General features: G+C 51.9%; 6 protein-coding genes across 6 annotated transcripts; 3 read left to right on the forward strand and 3 right to left on the reverse strand.

Annotated features, from left to right (window-relative positions):
- Positions 1-33: 33 nt before the first annotated feature.
- On the reverse strand, positions 34-594 carry PG994_006403 (uncharacterized protein; the record flags this gene model as incomplete). The annotated part of the gene is made up of 2 exons (XM_066857812.1): positions 34-403; positions 503-594. 2 exons carry the CDS (start codon positions 592-594, stop codon positions 34-36), a joined length of 462 nt encoding a protein of 153 aa, XP_066717081.1.
- Positions 595-1,023: 429 nt separating this feature from the next.
- PG994_006404 (uncharacterized protein) lies at positions 1,024-2,682 on the reverse strand (the record flags this gene model as incomplete). Its single annotated transcript, XM_066857813.1, is given in 4 exon segments — positions 1,024-1,702; positions 1,774-1,991; positions 2,009-2,394; positions 2,472-2,682. The coding sequence occupies 4 exon segments, from the start codon at positions 2,680-2,682 to the stop codon at positions 1,024-1,026; spliced, it is 1,494 nt and encodes a 497-aa protein (XP_066717082.1).
- A 4,139-nt stretch (positions 2,683-6,821) lies between these two features.
- PG994_006405 (uncharacterized protein) lies at positions 6,822-8,262 on the forward strand (the record flags this gene model as incomplete). Its single annotated transcript, XM_066857814.1, has 4 exons — positions 6,822-6,945; positions 7,017-7,036; positions 7,124-7,617; positions 7,752-8,262. The coding sequence occupies 4 exons, from the start codon at positions 6,822-6,824 to the stop codon at positions 8,260-8,262; spliced, it is 1,149 nt and encodes a 382-aa protein (XP_066717083.1).
- Positions 8,263-10,194: 1,932 nt separating this feature from the next.
- Positions 10,195-10,760, forward strand: PG994_006406 (uncharacterized protein; the record flags this gene model as incomplete). Its single annotated transcript, XM_066857815.1, has 2 exons — positions 10,195-10,390; positions 10,471-10,760. 2 exons carry the CDS (start codon positions 10,195-10,197, stop codon positions 10,758-10,760), a joined length of 486 nt encoding a protein of 161 aa, XP_066717084.1.
- A 217-nt stretch (positions 10,761-10,977) lies between these two features.
- Positions 10,978-13,097, reverse strand: PG994_006407 (WD40-repeat-containing domain protein; the record flags this gene model as incomplete). The annotated part of the gene is made up of 4 exons (XM_066857816.1): positions 10,978-11,861; positions 11,925-12,555; positions 12,607-12,986; positions 13,058-13,097. 4 exons carry the CDS (start codon positions 13,095-13,097, stop codon positions 10,978-10,980), a joined length of 1,935 nt encoding a protein of 644 aa, XP_066717085.1.
- A 2,503-nt stretch (positions 13,098-15,600) lies between these two features.
- Positions 15,601-18,755, forward strand: PG994_006408 (uncharacterized protein; the record flags this gene model as incomplete). The annotated part of the gene is made up of 2 exons (XM_066857817.1): positions 15,601-18,219; positions 18,303-18,755. The coding sequence occupies 2 exons, from the start codon at positions 15,601-15,603 to the stop codon at positions 18,753-18,755; spliced, it is 3,072 nt and encodes a 1,023-aa protein (XP_066717086.1).
- Between the last annotated feature and the right edge of the window lie 975 nt (positions 18,756-19,730).

Genomic DNA, 19,730 nt, shown 5'->3' on the forward strand with positions numbered 1-19,730 from the left:
GCATGTCTTGGATTCCTGTCAAGTCAGAGTGCATCATTGTGCGCAAGAGATCTCCCCTGGAGGAATGACAGCATTGAGCTTGCTGACCAAACCCGACAGCTGTCGGATCAAGGCCTCAAACTTTTCCTTGTTCCGAACCACCCAGAAGAATCTTTTGGCGACAGATGTTTCCTTTTGCCTCTTCCCCGTCCCTATTTTCAGGCTCTCGAACTGTCGGAGGAACTCTTGCATGCGCACATTGCTAATAGCGGGCACTGAGATCACCAAGCTCTGGCTGTTATCGACCTTGTCTACTCCATAGCGCTGTTGCAGGTCGCTGCCTTTGCTGAGGAGAATACGGATGTTGCCGAGGATTCTGGAGATGACCCGATGCGTGACAGGGTCATCGAGGCGCCGGTCGTGACTGTCATACAACAGCCGTACACGCTCGGCCTATTGCAGCAGCAGCAATTTCTCGATATCGAGCATGGTTTCGAGGATCTCGCGGTCATCGCCGAGTGACTTCGCGGCCGAGATGTAGGAGAAGACGTCGAGGGTGTCTTTGAACAGGCTGACAAGGGCGATTGCCCTTATTGCGAGACCGGCTACCTCCATGAGGTCTTTCTTGGGCTGTGGTGAATGACGTAGCACGTAGTAGTAGAGCAAATCAATTCTGGAACATAAATAGGGACAGTGGAATTGCTATTGGCCACCAAATCGCTTCGATTTTATAATGTTGCTGTGAACGAGGCAGTCTCAAGGCAAAGCTGTGAGCCTAACGGGGCTTAGCAGACACCTTGTCCCGTGTCGGGATACATGCACGTTTACTAAGGTAGGTATGATTGCCAAATTACATGCAATATCATTTTGGTAAGTATTTTTGTTTGGTTCATTCTATTGGTTGTATGCAGGTTGTCTTTCAACGCTATTCAATACCCCTGCTCGCACATGTTTGGCGGACATGACATAGCTTCCTTCAATCGTGCTCTTGTACATCCAATGTTTGAAAGGGGTCTGGCTGGATAAGTTTACCAATAAACTGATCTATCCCAAGGATGCCCGCTTCTCGAGCTTGATATCCAAGTTCTCGTAGTAGGTGATGCCGCCCTTGTAGATATACTCGCCCTTGTTCACGACGGTGGGCCGGAAGGTGCGGAAGAACTGCAGGGGCGCCTTGTACAGCTCCATGCTGGCGATCTCGCGGCCGAGGCAGACGCGGGCGCCGTAGCCGAAGGCCATGTTGTACTTGTTGTACTCCTTGGCGCGCTCGGGGTCCTCGAGCCAGCGCTCGGGGCGGAACGTCTCGGCGTCGTCGCCGTAGATGCGCGGGTCGCGGTGCACGATCCAGGGGTTGCACGTCACCTCCATGCCCTCGGGCACGAAGCGGCCGAACAGGTCGAGGCCGCTGGGGGGCGCCAGCCGCGGGAAGATGTTGGGCGCCGACGGGTGGAGCCGCATCGACTCCTTGACCACCGCGATGTAGTAGGGGCAGTGCTGCGTCACCTCCTCGTACTGCGGTATGGCCGACAGCTTCCCCGCGCGCGTGGCGGCGTCCAGCTCCGCCATCAGCTTGTCGTAGACGGCCGGGTGCGACATGATCTCGCGCATCAGCGCCTGGAAAGCGGTCCCGTGGTGTCGGCGCCGGCCATAAGCACGAGCAGGATTTCGGCTCGGATATTCGAGATCCAGAGGCTCTCCCATGTCATCGCGCGCTTCGATGAAACTAGATAGCGACCGGTATTAGCTTTTGTCTATGACACGTTTGTAATACGTCCGTAGGATAGGGGCACCTACGTTTGCAATAAATCGATCCGTCCATCTGTCTTTTCGGCCTCGATATCCGCATACCGCTTCGCGATCAGCTTGTCGCGGAACCTCATCAAGGTACCGATACCACTATCTTGCTCGGGGCTGGCGACTAGGTATTTTCCTAAGAAGGTGCTCTTCACCCAGTTGGTGAAGGGGTACAGACGGGCCATAATACCGAACGGCACCAAGCCATCATGGAACCCCTGATTAAGCCGCCAACGTCGGTTTCCTGGTCGATGAAACCGAACGGCGCACCAAACCCGACTTCGCTGATGACGTCGTAGGCCATGTAGACAGCCCAATTGGCAAAATCGCACTTCTTGCCTGTCTGGGCGAACAGGATGTCGAGCTTGTTGATCCATTTTGTAATGTTGGTGTCAATGAGCGGCTCCATACGCTTGATGTTACTGAAGCTGTAGGGTCCTGCGGCGATCTTGCGGAAATAGGAATGAGTTTTATGGTCCTGCATGTTGAACATGGACTCAGTCTCGCCAAAGCTGCCGGTGATATAGTGTTTTGATTTGTCGGCATGACGACTGTAGATGGTGGGCAGCTTGGTAGCATCCGACACAATGAGCAAGGAAGGTGTTATCCGCACGACCGGGCCTAAGGGGACAGGAGATATCAGCATACAATGATCTCTGGGAATCTTGCTGGCAGGAAAGGTGGTAAGAGGCACATACCATGTTTCTTGTGCAGAGCCTGAACGACTTCACATTCGTTCGCTTTCACATTGTGGTAGGTGAGCCAGAGGCGAGTGACACCTGCCCAGAAGGGGCCGGGGAATTTGGCCAGAGGATGGAAGAAGTGGTTGTACACGACCTGGTAGACAACCTTGGATAGAACATACACTACGCCCAGGAGGACGAAGTTGACAAAGCTCAGCAGCGCCATTGTGAGCCAATGATATTAAACACGAAGATACTTACGAGGGATGGTCGCTGTCTAACATCACCCGGGGCGCGGAGACTATATCAGGAGCTACCTACCCCCCGAAGTTGAGCATAGCGGAACGGGCTTCGAGAGTACAGCGTGTAATAGATATCAGGATCAACACTGAACTTTTGCACCGCATAATAGTTTGATCCATGCCATTCATCTCCATGCAACCGATGGACCCCACTGTGTATTGGCATCTCGCGTGGATGCTTCACCCTGATACATACCTAACTATGAACCATAGCAGGCTAGCAGCTTTGGTTCTGGCTTGTCTTTTTTGTGCCGCCAAAGGCCAATCGTAGAGACACCCCCGCAGATTGCGATGTAGCAAGGTGCGAGCGAACCTAGCGAAGGACGAATATGAAGGTGCATGCATAGTGGCATGATGTGTTCGGCATGACTTCCAGTTCAGGATGAGAGATCAGCGGCCGGAAAGGGGAGATCCACCGGCTCCCACTATCCCTTGTCCCCCGGTGCCCGGGTGTCTGTCCCATGCCCTTGTTGCCAAGCATTATACTCCGTACCGAGGACGGAGTCTCGGGTTCGGCAGATTGATCAAAGGTGTGGTGGTATGACGGTGCGGCGTAGAACCTACGGGCTAATGAGCTACAAACTGGACTATTCGTCGCTGCTCGGTAAGATATTGTGAAAGCATCTCAACCGTTCCTGTCCTCGATAGAGAGGGACATACCCTCCGTAATGCAATACTTACTTTATGTATCAGGCTCGGAGATTTTCGTAGTTTAGTAAGACCTAACCTTGGTTGGACTTACTAGCGAGCCTTATGAGGTACTTTTAGAAACCTGGATGTAAAGTGTGGGTGCTGGGGCACGATCTATTTTTTTTGTTCCTAGCACCTACATATAGGGCCTACCCCTATTAACAGATGAGACTCGGGCATCGAATATTTATGCGTTTTCCCCAATATATCTACTTAAGGGCTCACACATAACCTTTTATGGGGCTCCAGAATTGGTGCATTTTCCCACCCAAAAGGCACCAATTCTACACCACTGCATACAGCACCGCCAACAGCGCCGCTAACAACACTAATTGCGATGAGATTAATCGCGATAACCCATGTGACCGTATTAAATAGTACTGTTAGTAGTGGTACTATATGTAGTGCTATATGTGGTACTATATATAGTATTATATATAGTGCTATATATATATAGTGGTGCGGGTAGTGGTTGAGGGGGGGGGCAAGGCCTATTAACATTAAAAAGGTTAGATTTTATACTTAAAATTAGCGTGTACAGGGGTGTACAAAGACTCGGAACCCCTCTGTATAGACCCTTGTAATTAGATATTTTTAGAAAGCAAATTTATTATCTATTTTATCTATTAATACACCAAAATCAGCGCTGACGGCCAAAAAATATGCATTAACACCAACATATCTACTTTCCCCCATATCTACTAACAGGGGTATGACCTGTAGAGCACCCGCAATGCTAACCGCAATGCTAACCGCTCCCGTCCCGAGCCGTTATGACCAGCCCTGCGAGTCCTGTGAGACCAGCGTTTGCTTTATTGGGGCCGGAAGCCGGAGTGTTTTTGACTGAGGTCCCCTCTCATGAGTTCATCAGTGGGCTGACGCATTGACTGATGATCGGTTGAACTTGTCTGAATGTCATCAATGCCTGGCAATGGCATGCTTCGTTTTTTTGGCGTTTACCTCAAGTACATACATGCATCAATTGTAGGTACATGTAGCTGTTGATTTCCTGGAACGCTCCGGGATCTTGACCAATTGGGGTGAGTTATTACTTCTTCGGCTCAAGTGGCAGCTGCAACTGTAACGGTCTGCAGGGGTTTTTCTGTTTTCGGGTATCGCTCACGCTAACGATGCGTGCACACGAGGCGAAGATGTTTTGGAAATTCTAGCGAAGCACGAAGCGAGCCATTACAAGACGCCACATATGATACCGCTGGTCGATCCTCCTCAACGTTCTGCTCAATGGGCAGATGGAGAGACTAGTATGGTTTCGATTGGTTACTAACTGACTAAACATCCTTGATTTATGTAGATTCTACGTGTGTAGTAGCCCTGCTTGTATGAAATAATAGCTGATAGCCTGGACGTTTCGCTAACAGCTTCTTATTCTCAGTCAAGAAGGCTAGCTACAGTCCACCCCTAGCGAAAACCCTGGGGGCCACTGCCTTGGGTGCCTTCGCCTCTCTTGTGCTTCCGTATAATCCTCGAACCAGCAAACGCGAATCCACTTTTACTATAACTGAGCCGGGCTAGCTTTATCCTGATATCCCCTCGGGTGTCTGCGACAAATCTGCAAACTCTATGTGGCATGAGGAAAATCCTGGTAACATGGGGGCCCCTAGGTTACTGCTCTCTGTGACTTCTATGGCCTTTCAGCACTCAGGTGTCAGGCCATTGTCAGGCCGGTCATCGACACAGGTGACGGGCACTGACCTAGGAGGATATGATGATGTTCAAAAGCTGCATCCATATAAGCAGGCATCTCGCTTAGCACCTAGCTCCTATGCGCGGCCGTCGCATGTGAGAGAGACCCCTGGGAGGCTGCATACAAATGACGTCCGCTAGAGCCGTCAACCCAGGTGTCAGGCCTCTGGGCAAGCTGGCAAGACATCTGTCAACTGCCCAGCAACCAGGCGATCGGATAACCGAGCAGACTGCTGAACAGGCCTCTGTTCCACTGTCGGGCATTGCCCACTTCAGTTTAGCATTGCTACTTTGCTCGGTTGGGAACCAAACAAACCGGAATCGTGGAACCTCCAACAAACTCGGATCAAGGAGCGTCACCGCGCATCCGGCTGTCGCTCTTGTTTCGCAGGCCGGCCTTTCCCCGACACCACCTTGCTGATTGGCGCCACTATATTATGCACATACGTAACACCAGAGCAGGGCTCAAGTCGCTCTATACTCTGGAAGACTAGCATTGGGCAGCCTAGGAACATTACCCCCACTCGGGGTCGAACCGTCTCGGGCAATCATATACGAATGAGGGAGAGGTTGAGTCATGGAAAACAGTAAGACGTTCCGCACGAGATACCTATTTGCACTACACACACGAAAACAGACACCAAGATCAGAGCCTCCGAGCTCTGCTTCTCTTGGTAACTGGAGCATCATCGCCTTATAGGTGGCTCTCGATGGAGCTTGCGATATTGCCAGAAATTACGAAGGCTCTAGGCTCTTGGAGATGGCGTATCGATTAACCCCGATCTCCTAAGAGCATCAAAGCATCCATGTCTACGCACACTACGTTCACATTGAGGTCCAGTAAACTCCGCCGCCAAATTACCAGGGTTACTCTGAGGCAATGGCAGGGCAAGTCCAGATGCTTATGTCCCATACCAATTCGAAAGTCTGTTCTGTGCCATAGGTAAACTAGGGCTTCCAGCAGGACCCCTGAGACTTATCTCGAAACGTAGTCAGTCGATACATTCTAGAACAAGGTAATTAATATCCGAAGACCTTAGTCTCTATAAACCTAGGCGGTACTATTTACGCTGTGGCTAGATGTACGGACCGATTCGGGCCCTGAGGAGCAGGGAAGGGGCGGTACCACTTGGCTAGGTAGATATGTATCTCTATACCGAAAACCATCTCGTCTATATAGCGGAGGTACCCGGGGCACCCCCGGGAACCATTAACTCTACCTTGTATACGTTACAGCAGTGACTGAAGAGTTTTGGCACAGAGTTACCCGAGTGGATCGCCATCAATGCTCGCTCTATTCAATCTGTAGATACATTCCCCCTGATTCTTAGAACACACCCCGGATCATTGTCGACCAATCGACCGACGGCAATCTAACGAGAGGAAAATCAGGAAGAAGCCGGCTGTCGAGACAGGGCAAAGGGTCAAGGGGGGCAAAGACTATAAGCGGGGAGTAGCGGCATCAAGGCTTGATGCCCCTTCCCATTAACCCCTTCTCTCGTCTGTTGTGGTCCTCTTAAGACTTCACTAGTTTTTTATTTTGATATACAAGCATAGGACTTGCTCCGGCTCGAGTGTCTCGCCTGCCCACACGCACAACATATATTGCTCTCTTATCTTGGTTGTAGACAACCAAGCTGGAGGAGGAACTCCTCAACTCACCTTGACAATGGAGTCCCAAGGCCCTACTGTCACTTCGTTGGCCATCATATTTGCCGCCATCACGGTAGTTGCGATATCACTGAGGTTGTGGGCACGCATTTTCTTGGTCAAGAAAGTCGGAGCCGATGATGGTGAGTGAGCCCAGTCACGATACACGAGTGTTGTTGCTTGGAAGGTCTCGATTGCTAACAGTAAGATACAGGACTCATCGTCGTTGCTGCAGTAGGTCGCACCCGAACTCCCAGGAAACCAGCCACAATCACCACCCACCGATGATTACAGAGACTAACTTGCATGGATATCGTACAGCTGCTATCATGGGCGTTCTCGATCGTGACGGTCGTCGCCGTCGAGCACGGCCTGGGCGACCACATGGAAGACGTGCTGGCCCGGGGGACGCAGAACATGATCACGTACGCCCAGGCCGTCTGGCTCTCTTCCATCTTCTACAACGCGTGCCTGGGCTTCATCAAGATCTCGGTGCTGGCGCTGTACGCGCGCCTGGGCGACCGCACCCTCACGCGGCTGGCCTATATTATGCTGGGCGTCGTCGGCTGCCAGGCCGGCGGCAACGTGCTGGCGGCCATCTTCCAGTGCAACCCGATCCGCGCCGCGTACGACATCACCATCCCCGCGGGCGAGAAGAAGTGCATCAACGTCAACGCGTTCTACCTCGCCAACGCCGCCGTCAACATCTTTACCGACCTGCTGACGTACACGCTGCCCATCAAACTAGTAGTTAGGCTGCAGGTGCCGCGGCGGCAGAAGATTGGACTTGCCGTCATTCTGTGCTTGGGATTATTGTAAGTCTTCTTTTGGGTACACTGCCCTCTTCATAACCCCCCTTTTCCATCCAGGGGGGACTATATGTTTAGTACCTGCCAGAGACAGACGATGTACATGTGCGCTGACCAATGGCTCTTTTCCGTTCAAACAGTGCCTGCATCTCGTCTATAGTGCGCATCACCTTCGTCCCGCGGATGCTCGTCGACACCGACGCGACGTTTGTCATCTCGCCCGCCATGTACTGGTCTGTCATCGAGATCAACGTGGGGATCCTGGCGGCCTCGATCCCGTCCTTCAAGCCGATCGCGTCGCGCTACATGCCGAAGCTGCTCGGCAGCTCCTACTACGGCCGCGGCGGCTCGACGACGGGGGCCAAGAAGAGCGGCACCGGCTACGGCTACGGCAGCGGCGCGTTCGGCGGCCGGAGCAAGGGCAGCCGCGGCCTCGAGCTGCACAGCGTCGATCGGAGCAATATTGCTGGTGGTGGCAGCAGCAGCAGGAAAGGAAAAGGCGAACCCGCATTCAATCTGGGCACGATGGATACGAAGATTGAACGGGGCTTGGGCGCCGAGAACAGCTCTGAGGAGGTCTTGTACGACCCGAACAAGGGTCAGATCAACGTGAGGACGCAGATCGAGACGCGCTTCGATGATCGTCCTTGAGTCGAGCGAATGTAACTCACTGCGGAATGCATATGGTTGGTCTGGGGCGTATTTACGAATTATGATTCAGAAACTTGTACGATGTTCAGTTTCCTAAATTTCTATTTCTTTCTCTCTTTTGTGGCAACGATTAGGTTAGGATAGGTAGTCATGGGGATCGCGGGACTCAAAAGTGGCTTTTAGCAAGCGGGATCGGGCCTGGTGTATTATACCTATTCATTGAAGAGGCCAAATCTAGCTTCGGGCTTCGATTACGGAAAGAAGTGAATATAAACGTCAGGGTATTGGAACAGTGCTGGGTGCACATATTCGTTCCCCCATAACCTTGCGCCAGGGCTGCTGACTGTCGGCTTTCCCTCGTCTGTAAGTCAGCAAGACGCCAAGTGACAATGTATTGATGGTAGAAATCATGATCGGTATCAGCATCCGTAAGTAGACTTATGTGAGCAGGAACGTATCGCTTCTCCCGCTATGTGGCCTGACCGACTTAAGTAGAAGTAAAAGAGTGAAGTTGGATTGGTCGGTCTGATCGGCAAGCAATGCCGAAGAGTCTTGCCGATGCTGTATCAATCCGGCAAAATGTCTATAAGAATTGTATGAAGTTACAACCAACGACGTTGTTTCAAGTAGTAAGTATGTAGTAATAGTGGCTCGACAGTGCCGCAGACCGTCACACACCCTATGCTTAAGCGATTGGCAGTGTTCATTGGTGGCATTCCACAAAAGCAAGCAATATATGTATAGGTAGACAAACTAACGCCGAAGTCGGCAATACTCTTGCACAGGTATGTTGGTAGAAGAAAACGAAAAAGGAAAAGGGCTTACAGGTATGCATAAGAAGTACATGTAGAAGGTTAGTTCATTACTAGTGGCGGCATGACCAGACGGAAATAGCACCCTCAGTCAGAAGTTGCATAGCATGGCTTACATGATTACCACGGGCTTTTGCTGTGCATGATGATGGATGTGATATGATACGGAATTGACAGATACCGGTAGTTATTTTGGTAGACCCGACTGCATGTCGTCAACTCAACTGCCAGACCGACCCCAAAACAGCTCCAATCTGTAACAAGACGACCGACCGGTTGTCCCGACCAGCGCAACCGCAACCTACCAATGCCTACCCCAGACTCGAAGCGATGGAAGTCGACTGTTGCAGAAATCTGCCCCTGCTTGCTGGTGCTGGGAAAAGATGCTGAAGAGATAGGCGGCGACAAATGTGACACTCCACCAGCTGCAACTCTAGTTTAAAGTGCCGACCCCTGCGCCTGCGCTGCTGATTGGCCCTGCCTAGCGTTCTTGGCAACCAAAATCCAGGGGTTCAGCGCTTCGAGGTAGGCCTGGCACCAATCACGGGTGGGAGCACATGTATAGAAGTCGACTTTATAAGCCGTCAAGGTTTCAGGGACAGACACCACGCGTACCGCACATCGCCAATTATAGACGGCGCCCCTCTTGGTGAAGATCTTGGTGTGATCTGGAGAGAACTGGCAGGTGCACATGGTCTTCACAGTTGCAGTCTCAGCTAGCAACCACACAGCGTACCCAGTCGTAGACTGCCTGCTGCTGACTTATGCATGGGCCGAGATAGTGCCAAGGCATGTCATTGGGATGAAAATTCTGGAGAGCGGCTCCTCCTGGGCGGTTGTGTAAGAAGGGATACCACTGAGGAATGGTTATTAATGGCGATAGACCCTGGCCCATTGGGTCGTGGGCCAAGATCTAGTTGCATATATACGTTTGCTTACCCAAACGTAGGACTCGTCTATATTCCCTCTTCACCTTCTACTGTTATTCTGCCTATCTCGAAGCATTTGTCAACCGCGTCGATAGATATACCCAGTGCTGTGCTACTGTCCCACTGAGACGAGACCGCTCTTAGCTTTATTCTAAGAGCATACCCTAGTGCAGGTCATTCACAGTCACAAAATGGCGACCACGACAGCTCCATTCCCCTTGGCGACGGATGATCCTAGCATGTACGGCAGCGAAGGTGCCAACAGCCCCGGCAGCGCCATCGACAGTACAGAGGGTGCTTCGGGGAGCAGCCCGGGCGCCATCGAGATATCACACGGAGGAATGGTGGCCATTATTGTCGTCGTAAGCTTGGTAGCCGTGCTAGGCAGTAGGTTTCCCTCTCTCCTCACTGGGCTTATACCCCCCCAACAGACAAACGTCATGCTAACTGGGCAATCCACCGCACAGTCTCCATGGCCGTCCTCTTCTACGTGGCAAAGAAGCGAGAGTGGAAGATCCGGGAAACCCTGCGCCGCTCGGCGAGGAAGGTGGTCACGGCGCTGACGCCTCGTCGCACCGAATTCCCCAAGTCGGTAAAGGAGTCCTCCGGCCGTGCTTCACGTGGTCGTGTGCGACTTGACGATGTCCCGCCCACACCTCGCCTGAGACCTGAAGACCTCGAGAAGGGGTATGCCAGACCAGGGATCCGACAGAGCCCAGAAGGACGCAGTACCCAAAAGAAATGGCCCATGAAGTAAAAGGAATACCTCCTGGCTGGGGTTGACGTGCTCAGAGAAGGGATCTATATATGTGTGTATGTGTGTGTGTGTGTGGGTAAGGTGCTTTAGCCACCTAGGTAATTCGATTATGTTCGCTGGATCCGGCACTATGGCGGGGAGTTCGGCATCGATTTGATAGCATGTACCATTATACCAATCCTGCTTGATGGGTGTTTGAATTTATCTTATTAGGGTATCACAACTTTCTAAATGTGTTTGTGCTGGCACTCCTCCTGTCGGCATTCGACCGCTTCTGTTGGGGAACCGCGTCCTCCATATCTTGATCTTGCTTCCTCCTCTTTGACTCGGGCACGAATGACACAGATTTCTCACCAACCACGTCGCCTCTGTTCTTGGTGATGCGACCCGCTTTCTGAATCCGCGAGCCCAGCGCGACGTCCTTCGACTGTCGACCACTTTGATTCGAAGATGATACCGTCATCCGAACACCACTGGTGATTTCGTCGTCGTCGTCGTCCGAAGATATATCGCTACCGCTACTATCATCATCGGAGTTCCGTTCCTTTTGCTTCGGTGCTGTCGAGCCTGACGCGTCCACTTTCGTACTGGGGTTGAGCGACCTGAACTCCCTGCTGGTCTCGTCGACCATAAACTCCTCGTCTTCGAACAATTTGCCGAAACGATCATCGCCAAGCATGCCAGCCTTGGTGTCCACCTTGGCTCGTCGCTCTTGTCGCTTGAGAAGCTTGTCTGCCAGTTTTTGATTGACCTTGACCTTCTTGGTTCCGCGAATTCTGGTGGCACGTTCCTGTTCAACCTTCTCCTTGACGCGCTTCGCTCGTTCCTCCTCCCATGCATATGGATTGGTAATAAGCTTAGCCTGATCGTACAATTTACTGGCCACAAAGTAACCATGCATGTAAGGGCGTAGGAGGTTGGTCTTTCCGATGAGATGATCCAAGCTGAGCGATTTCAGGTCCGGTAATGTCAAGAATTTGTAGTTGTCGTATGTTGTAGTCTTGACCTCTTCGGCCATTTCCTCAACCATATTATCCAAGAAGGAGCACCAGCGGGGCGAAGGGCCCAATCGAGGGATGAGGAATGCGTGTTGGTCCGGACCTGTAAGAGAGAGACTGTTAGTCAATGGTTTATATGAAAAAGGCATAAAGACTTGGAGCTTACCCTCGTTTGCCGTCATCAGCATGCCGGTGTCCTTGATCCAGGCGACATGATTGATATCAACCACGGGCTCCATAGAAGCCCACGGCTTTCCATCAGACTCGTCCCAGAGCTTAATTGTGCGTTTATCGGCAGACAATATCTTCTTTTCTTGAGATGCCGTCGTCAAGTGCATCAGCTGCTTAATAGGATAACCCATACCCTGGTCCTTTTGGAGTAGTGCACGAGGTGAACGCAAATCGAATAGCTTTACTATTCCTTCTGAGCTGCCAACAGCCAAGGAAAGTCCCGAGTTGCTGAAGTCGAGTGCCGTAACCTCGCCCTCTAATTTAGGACCGGTGACCGGAATGGCCTTCTTTGCCCTGGGATCGAAAAAGGCAACCGTCCCGGCTGACGTACCGAATGCAGTCAAACCATGTGTATTTTCCGCTATGGTGCCGCAGTTGACACTCGGGGCGTAGATGCTTCCTTGCAAGCCAGTTTCGACGCCCTCGTCCCGACCGACGTCGATTTTGTAACTGTTCAGGAATTGACCGAGATCAAGGTTCATCCGGAAAACTTCGCCGTTGCCATCAGCATCGAGGCCCACGGAGGGCATAAGAGCCTCAGCAGAGAAGCGATCGTATACCAAATCCTGTTTACATCGTCAGAAGTGATTGCCACTAGATGCTACTTTTCGACTTACTCTTCCGTAACGGGGCAAGCGGGTGGTGTAATGTCGCTGGCCTTTGGTGTGGAACTCGAGGGATCGGTCGGACTGAAGGTGCAGAGATTTTGTATAGTCGGACGACAAGAGTAGGAAAGTGGTGTTCAGGGCGGTCGTATGCCTAGAGAAAGCTAGGGATAGATGTGGTGTATAATGCACATGCATTTGAGGCTTGTATGTTCCTGTGCTCACGACCCAATCTCCGTCCTCGCTAGCCCGGATACACTGGCTGGCCTCTTCAAAGCCGAAATCCTGGAGAAGCTCGACTCGGTTCATGTACTCGGCATCTTGTTTGAGGGATCGCTTCCTCCTGCGGGCGAGCCATTCTGGCAATGGGCGGGCGGTTTCTGCGCCGGCAACTACAGTGACCAGTGATGTCAGTACAAACGACCACGGGTCCTGGACATAACGCCATCCAATCCAAACTGACCTGTATAGACAGCCACGTCTCCTGTGATATCGCTCTTCATATTGTTTTTGGGCAGTTTTCAAACTATGAGAACACGCCCAGCAACCGAGTCGGCCTTGTACAACTGCGACAAAAAGTCGAACTAATTATCGACGAAGGTTTTCGGGAACGGTAAGTCGGATGTATGGCTTCTTCCGGGAGGACAACCAAAAGCCGTAAGAAAAGACGTTGAACAGAGCTGCGAAAACGCGACGACTCGATAGCTTCCTTAATACGCATAAAAATTCAAGGACGAGCAGAGGAGGAAAGCGGTTGCTGCCAAGTGCGAATGTGCTGCTTGGTGGGGTGGTCAACCGTTGTTAGAGGCTCTTCAGTCCTGTCGCGATGGAATTAAAATTTTAGCGGTCTAGTGCGGCAAAACGCCTAAACTTCCAGCGCACCCAGAGTCCCAGATATGCGCAAAGAAGCACTGACATGGATCAGATGCTTTGGTGGGTATGTCCACTTAGCCTCCTAGCTGCCTAGCCTGCTTCGGCCGAACAATCGATTAGATCTGCAGGATCCGCCTACTGGCAACCCTCGTATGATGATTGGTTGCAGCCACCCGCCGAAGCCACAGCTTGTCCTGTAGTTCTAGGCTTGAGGAGGTCCCTGTTTATGGCTCCAGTCCAGTGCACCATTTAGCTCGAAACCGGGGAGAGCGAGGACATTGATGCGCCGTATTGTATGCAGCTACTCCGTACCTAGGAAACAACAACGCCTCAAGCTTGATGCGACAGCCCTCGAAGCACAACCGTCTTGTCAGAACGGCAAGACAACGAAACCAAGCCATCATCGAGGCATCGAGCAACGTCTTTGGCACATTGAACAGCCCAGCCCCTTCGGTTCTGCATCAAACCCTCCGACGTCTCGTCGCGTCCGCAGACCCATTAATTCGCCGAGCATCGCGAACGAACCTTCAAGACATCATCTCGAGCGCATACTGCCAGAAACCATTCTTCGACCGGCGCGGGTGCGATGGAGTCGGCCAGATCGAACGCATCATCCGTTTCCCGCATATGCAACACCAGACTTTCGACAGCGAATAAACCGAGGTAGCAAAGACACCTGACTGGTTCATACTCTACCACAAAGTCCTAGAACCAGTGGCCTCTGCAATGACGATATGGATACTTCGGAATATGAGACTAATGCTTTGCTGATCGTGAGTTATAACCCGTGCATCACTGTACTGGTTGCGTTCTTCCCCCCTAACTGACCTGGTCTTAGAACGACATCTCTTCTGTCGCTTACGCATTCTACGAATTCAATGCCCCGCCATCCAACATCTTCGGCACCGGCGCCCTCGAACTCGAAGGTAGCTTGAGAGGTGATGGCTACCTAGCCCATCTGGACATGGCCAAGCATGGCCTGTGGTGCTTTCGCCTGCTCTGGAAGGATGGTCAAAATGACAGCCCGGTCTCCCAAGGACGTTAGACAGCTGTGGCTATACTCTATCCATTACCGATGAGAACACATTCGAGCCTGCTGGCCTCGCTAGGAATCGCCTATCAGGCCCCAACTCAGCCCAGACGCCCAACAGTTCGTCGTCGAGTGTTTCAGGAGCCTTGGATTCGATAGCGAGGATTCCTCCCCCAACGCATTGGGCATTGATGGTGCTGCGACTGAGAGCAAGCCGGTCGCTTCAACGTCCACCAAGGATGTATATGAACACTTCATATCGGCTGTCATATCTGCTCTTTCCGCCGGTCTTTGTGGGGAAAACGGGTGCTACACCCCTCGATTCGAGGACATTATTGCTTCCACCACATGTGCGAAGCGATAGCAATGGTGGCATTCCCATCTTGCCTCGCTAAGAGCGTACTTGACCACTACTGGAGCCTTGGTATCTACGGTCAATGTCTGCCTAGCAGAAGGTCTCAGTATCTTCTCGGACTCTACCTTGCTGCCGTCAGTCGGGCGTACGGTCTTGGCAGCACCTCTCGGCGTGTTTGCAACGTGTTATCTTGTGACGGAGAGCGATGGCTCATCAGCTACCGAAAGCGGAGTGGGCCAGTCACCTGATCTTCAAGTTCTACGACTTCGCCCTGATAGGGAAGAGCGCTTGCGGCCATGGCGTAATATTTGCGTAAAGCTACTCGAAGCCCGGAATCTACCTTCCCCTATTAGCGGCACGCAAAAATGGCTGAGCCTGCAACGGGTGCGCCGGAAACCTGTCGAGGCCAAGTTTGATGGCAAAAACACCCCCCTATTTAACACAAGCACAAACATGTCATGGCCTTCTAGCCTTTGCCTTTGCAAGGCTTTTCAGACTCAGCATAGAGAAACCACCTGAGGACCCGGCGCGTACTCTGACAGATGAATCTTATGACCCCTTGTCCCTTGCGAAAACCTGGTTCTTGGGTGCTGGTGAGCGTGACGAGGCCTTGGCCAGGAAAGCCAAGGAGAGGGATGCTGCACTTGCTCGCGATGCCGCCTCATCCGATAATCAGGTGCAACAACCAAACGGGACATCTCCATTAGCCCTTCATCGTTCAGGTCATCCAGGGGTTCCTCCAGGTGCAATGTATCCGACGCCGCCGGATGGAGTTCAGGCCCCTGTGGGGGCAACGCCTTCTATGGATGGAACGGTGTCCAGCCCTGCAAACAATAACAGTGCTGCTGTTATGGCCGATGTCGACGCAGTCATGAGCGCCCCACCGGATGCTTTTACGGAGGCCTGGGATCAGCCCGTGTTGAAACGAGAGCGTCATACAGGCTCATTCGACTCGGAAAACTTATTTGGTGACTTGGGCCCCGATATGTTCGGTGGTGAGAACGACATCACTGATGCTGATTTCAATTTCTTCGACGAGCAACCGGGTGACATGGACATCTCGCTTGACATGCCTGACATGTCAAACAGCGTGCCCACCCTTGACTTGACGGCAAGTTTCGGTGCACCAGCACCGCCTGAAGTCAAAGCAGTACCAGCTGAGGCACCTGCTCCTCTGCCGACTCGTACTACTGTGTTCGCCAAACCTGAACTCAAACATGCCAGGAGTTCGTTGGCGCAAGAGTCAAAACGACCAGCTGAGATTGAGCCAAGTAAACAAGAGCCTCAGAGAGCAAAGCGACAAGCAAGCCCGTTCAACCCGGATACTGTTTTCAAACGAATCAGAGCGTCATTGGACAATCGCAAAGCGGTTCAGCACAATTCTCAGATATACCAACCTCAATCGAGCAGCATCTTCCAGAAGGTGGATTTTGGACCAGATCTGTCGATGGTCGACAGCAAGTACCAAGGCAATGGTCGATTTGATTTTACCTTCACACGATCAGAGGAAACCCGCCCCCTGTCCATAAATGCGCCGCCCACGACGAATTATCTCCAGCGCCATGTTAAAGGGCGCCGGAAGCCCAGAGGGCTCCCTGGCAATGTCGGCGATCTGCTTGCTCGCTTGGTTAATGGGACTGGAGGTCTCACACAGCAGCCGAGTCCTGCTAAACCTGATGACGTATCGTCAGATGCAGACGAAGGCAGCTTGGTATCTGACCAAGATGATTCAACGTATGAAAGTGACGAGCCCCCATCGCCTGTGAAGTCTGTCTCTGTCCGGAAACGGCGCATGGAGGATGACGAGAAATCGCTTGCAACTTCCTTTAAGGACTTTGAATCCGTGGATGCAGCTTCGCCTTCTCTATCATTCGATGTGCCTATTTTCTCGAAATCCGACGTTGAACTTCCACTGGTCAAGTACTTTGCCGACCCAGAGCCCACAGACTTACCCTTGGCTCTGCCTGACCAAGAATTCATAATAGCAGCCCAGTTACTCACAGAACAAGCCTCTACCAGTACGCTTTGTTTAACAACGACACAGGACACACTTACACAGACAAGCCTGGATCGGCGGCGCGATCTCATGACAATCACGCACAAACTAGTTGACGATTTGCGAACTGTGTTGCCTAAGGCATTTGGAAACGAGGCTGCGGGGTGCCAGTTTCGTTCATTCATTGATGTCCAAGACGTGCCTTTACTAGGGCAGCCCTCGAGACTACAGCCTCGACCGCCCGGGGCTGATCAGATCAAACCGAGCAATCCGTTCCAAATCGCGTCTCCGCATATGGAGTTGCGTCGGTACGAAGCGAAACTCTCTGTTCTACCATCGGCGGTAACATTCTGGGAAAGTCTTGGGCTTGGGCCTTCCAATGGTGGCAAGAGCATCAATGCCGTTTGCATCTTCCCTGAGTTCACTGGTGTTAGCGACGACGCGGATGTGTTCCTAGATAGGATGCAAAGTGTCTACGAGAGTCTCAAGCTTGGCACCTTCAGTCGTATGGATGCGTCACCGGAAATTCCCAATGGCCTAATGTCCTATCAAGTCGAGAAGACAGCTGACAGTTTCCAAAATCCTACATCGCTTATGGGTCCGAATCTATCAGCAGGATTATCCAAGTTGAGCGAGGTACTGGCACACCTTGCCGTCAAGGAAACGAACTTCATGGTCTTCTTCGTCTATTCTTCAGACACAGCAGGAGCTGCGATTGAGTCGTGCTATGCTTTTCAATGCCTCTTCGAGCGGTATAAGAAGCTCTTGCTCAATAGCAGAAAACGCGTGGAAAACGACATGGCTCTGCAACTCATCCCGCTGGATTTCCTCGCCTCTTCGACATCGATTCCTATGCCATGCCCAGCCGACTATATTAAATTGGCTTTTGAAGTGTACGATCGCTGCACGCTTTTTGGAGGGGCGATGCCGTCGCCGGCTATCGTGCTCGAGCAGCCGCTGCCACGTATCATCGACTTCAAGCTAACATCAACACCGACTTCGTCTTTATTACATGAAAACAGCTGTCTTCATTTGGCCTACGCACAAAGTGTAGACGAGCGATGGATCACGGCTGCTTGGACTGATAACAGAGGGTATCAACAAATGACAGCTTCGTACTGCCTGGGGCGCAGAAACAAGTCCATTGCCGCCCTTTTCGCGGATGTTGCGCACGAGATTTGGGAAACTACTCGGGACATCACCTGCACACGAAAGGTACATTGGCGCATCATGATCGCCAAGTGCGGTGTCATGGATCAATCGGAGATTGAGACTTGGTCCAATTTAGCACAGGCCGAGACACAGTGCTCCGTCAGTTTGACCCTGGCCACGGTAGACACGAACCCTTCGCTCCAACTCATCCCGCCCACGGTGAGGGTGCCGACAAGCGGGTCAGCCGCTTTCTATACCACCCCGTATCTACTCCACAAGCATCTATCGTATCCCCGGAACAGTCTGGGAACGGCCCACCGACACCGTCTATCCGCGGCGCCGATGGCGGCCCTACCAGCGCCCCCACTCCAGGCGGCGGCACCGCCGACGACTTGGAAGCGGACGCAACGCTTGTCGACGTCACTGATCACATGTGGGGTGCAGTCCTGGCGCACCGCCTGAGTAATTCCATGTCGCCGACGGACCTCAATCCGGCCATCGTCTCGGGCTACCTTGTCAAGCGTGGCGGCCCGCGGCCCGAAGACCCCCCGGCCGTCATGGAAGTCAACATTGTCCACTCCGAGGGCTGCAATCCTCGCGCCTACGAGACAGCCATGCGCGAACTTCTCACGTACTACAGGGGTCTGGGTACGCTGGCGCGCGCCAGAGGTATGGTGGACAAAGAAGTCGATTGCCGTCCTTGGCATATTGCGGCAGCGGAGAAGGGATGTAGGACATTATATATGTTGATGTAATCTTTATTGGCGTTTGCCTACTTGGTGGGGGTTCCAAAAGGATGGGAGGCCTTCGAGAACAAACACAGGCAAATAATCTGATTTGTCTATTATATGACCATGCGCATTTTGTTTAGCAGCGGCGGCGGGCATTTGACGCTATAGGCGGGAGTTTGGTGCATGGCTTGCATAGGTGCGTTGGCATTTACCAGAAAGTGTTATGTAGGATGGGCCGAGTTTTATGTAGTGTGGAAAGGAGCTGAAAGTGTCTATCCAAAGTTTATATAGGTTTTAACGGGATGCATTGTATGTGTGTGTTCCTGCTGGAATTACCAGTGTGTGATGGCATAACAAGTGCTGGCGCAAACATGTCTCGGTTGTATTGGATGATCGCTGGTGTTCGGGGGCTTCTTAGCTCTGAGTGAACCATATCACTACCGTGGAGGCTGTCCATATGGGAGAGGGTACAGATACCAACATGAACCCAGCAAATGATAGAACATACAATGAGTTATGCAATAAAGTCAAAGGGGTAGCAGAAAACTTACGCATGACGACTTAGCTCAACCCTGCTCCGAACTGATGTGAATGCTGCATTAGTATACTTGTCCTACTGCACAGGGAAAATCAGGAAATCCGAAATCCCCCCCCTTCAATCTCATCAGGGGATACTAATGGTGGGCTTGTTTATCTCTCATTTCCTTGGTGCTACGTATTGTAGATTCATGACTCGCACTGCATTTACTTTAGGGTCTTAAAAGGGGTTGGACTAAATTCGAGTATGAGTAAGTATGTACTCTATATCCCAACCTCTGTACTAATATAGTCCAGACTTGTTAGTGAGCGAAGAATCTCTAGATGCTATTTTCTCTTCTAGCTGACTTGCTCGTATTCGCAACAAGTGCATAAGGAGTGAGTCAAATGTATAGATGCCTTGTCAACAAGATATCCAAAGCTATTCGTCCATAGAGGCTATAACAGAGAGGAATGAAGTAT

This window comes from Apiospora phragmitis, assembly GCF_038363925.1.
Source record: "Apiospora phragmitis strain CBS 135458 chromosome Unknown utg000006l:1.0-5683423.0:1.0-5690449.0, whole genome shotgun sequence".
NCBI lineage: Eukaryota > Fungi > Ascomycota > Sordariomycetes > Amphisphaeriales > Apiosporaceae > Apiospora > Apiospora phragmitis.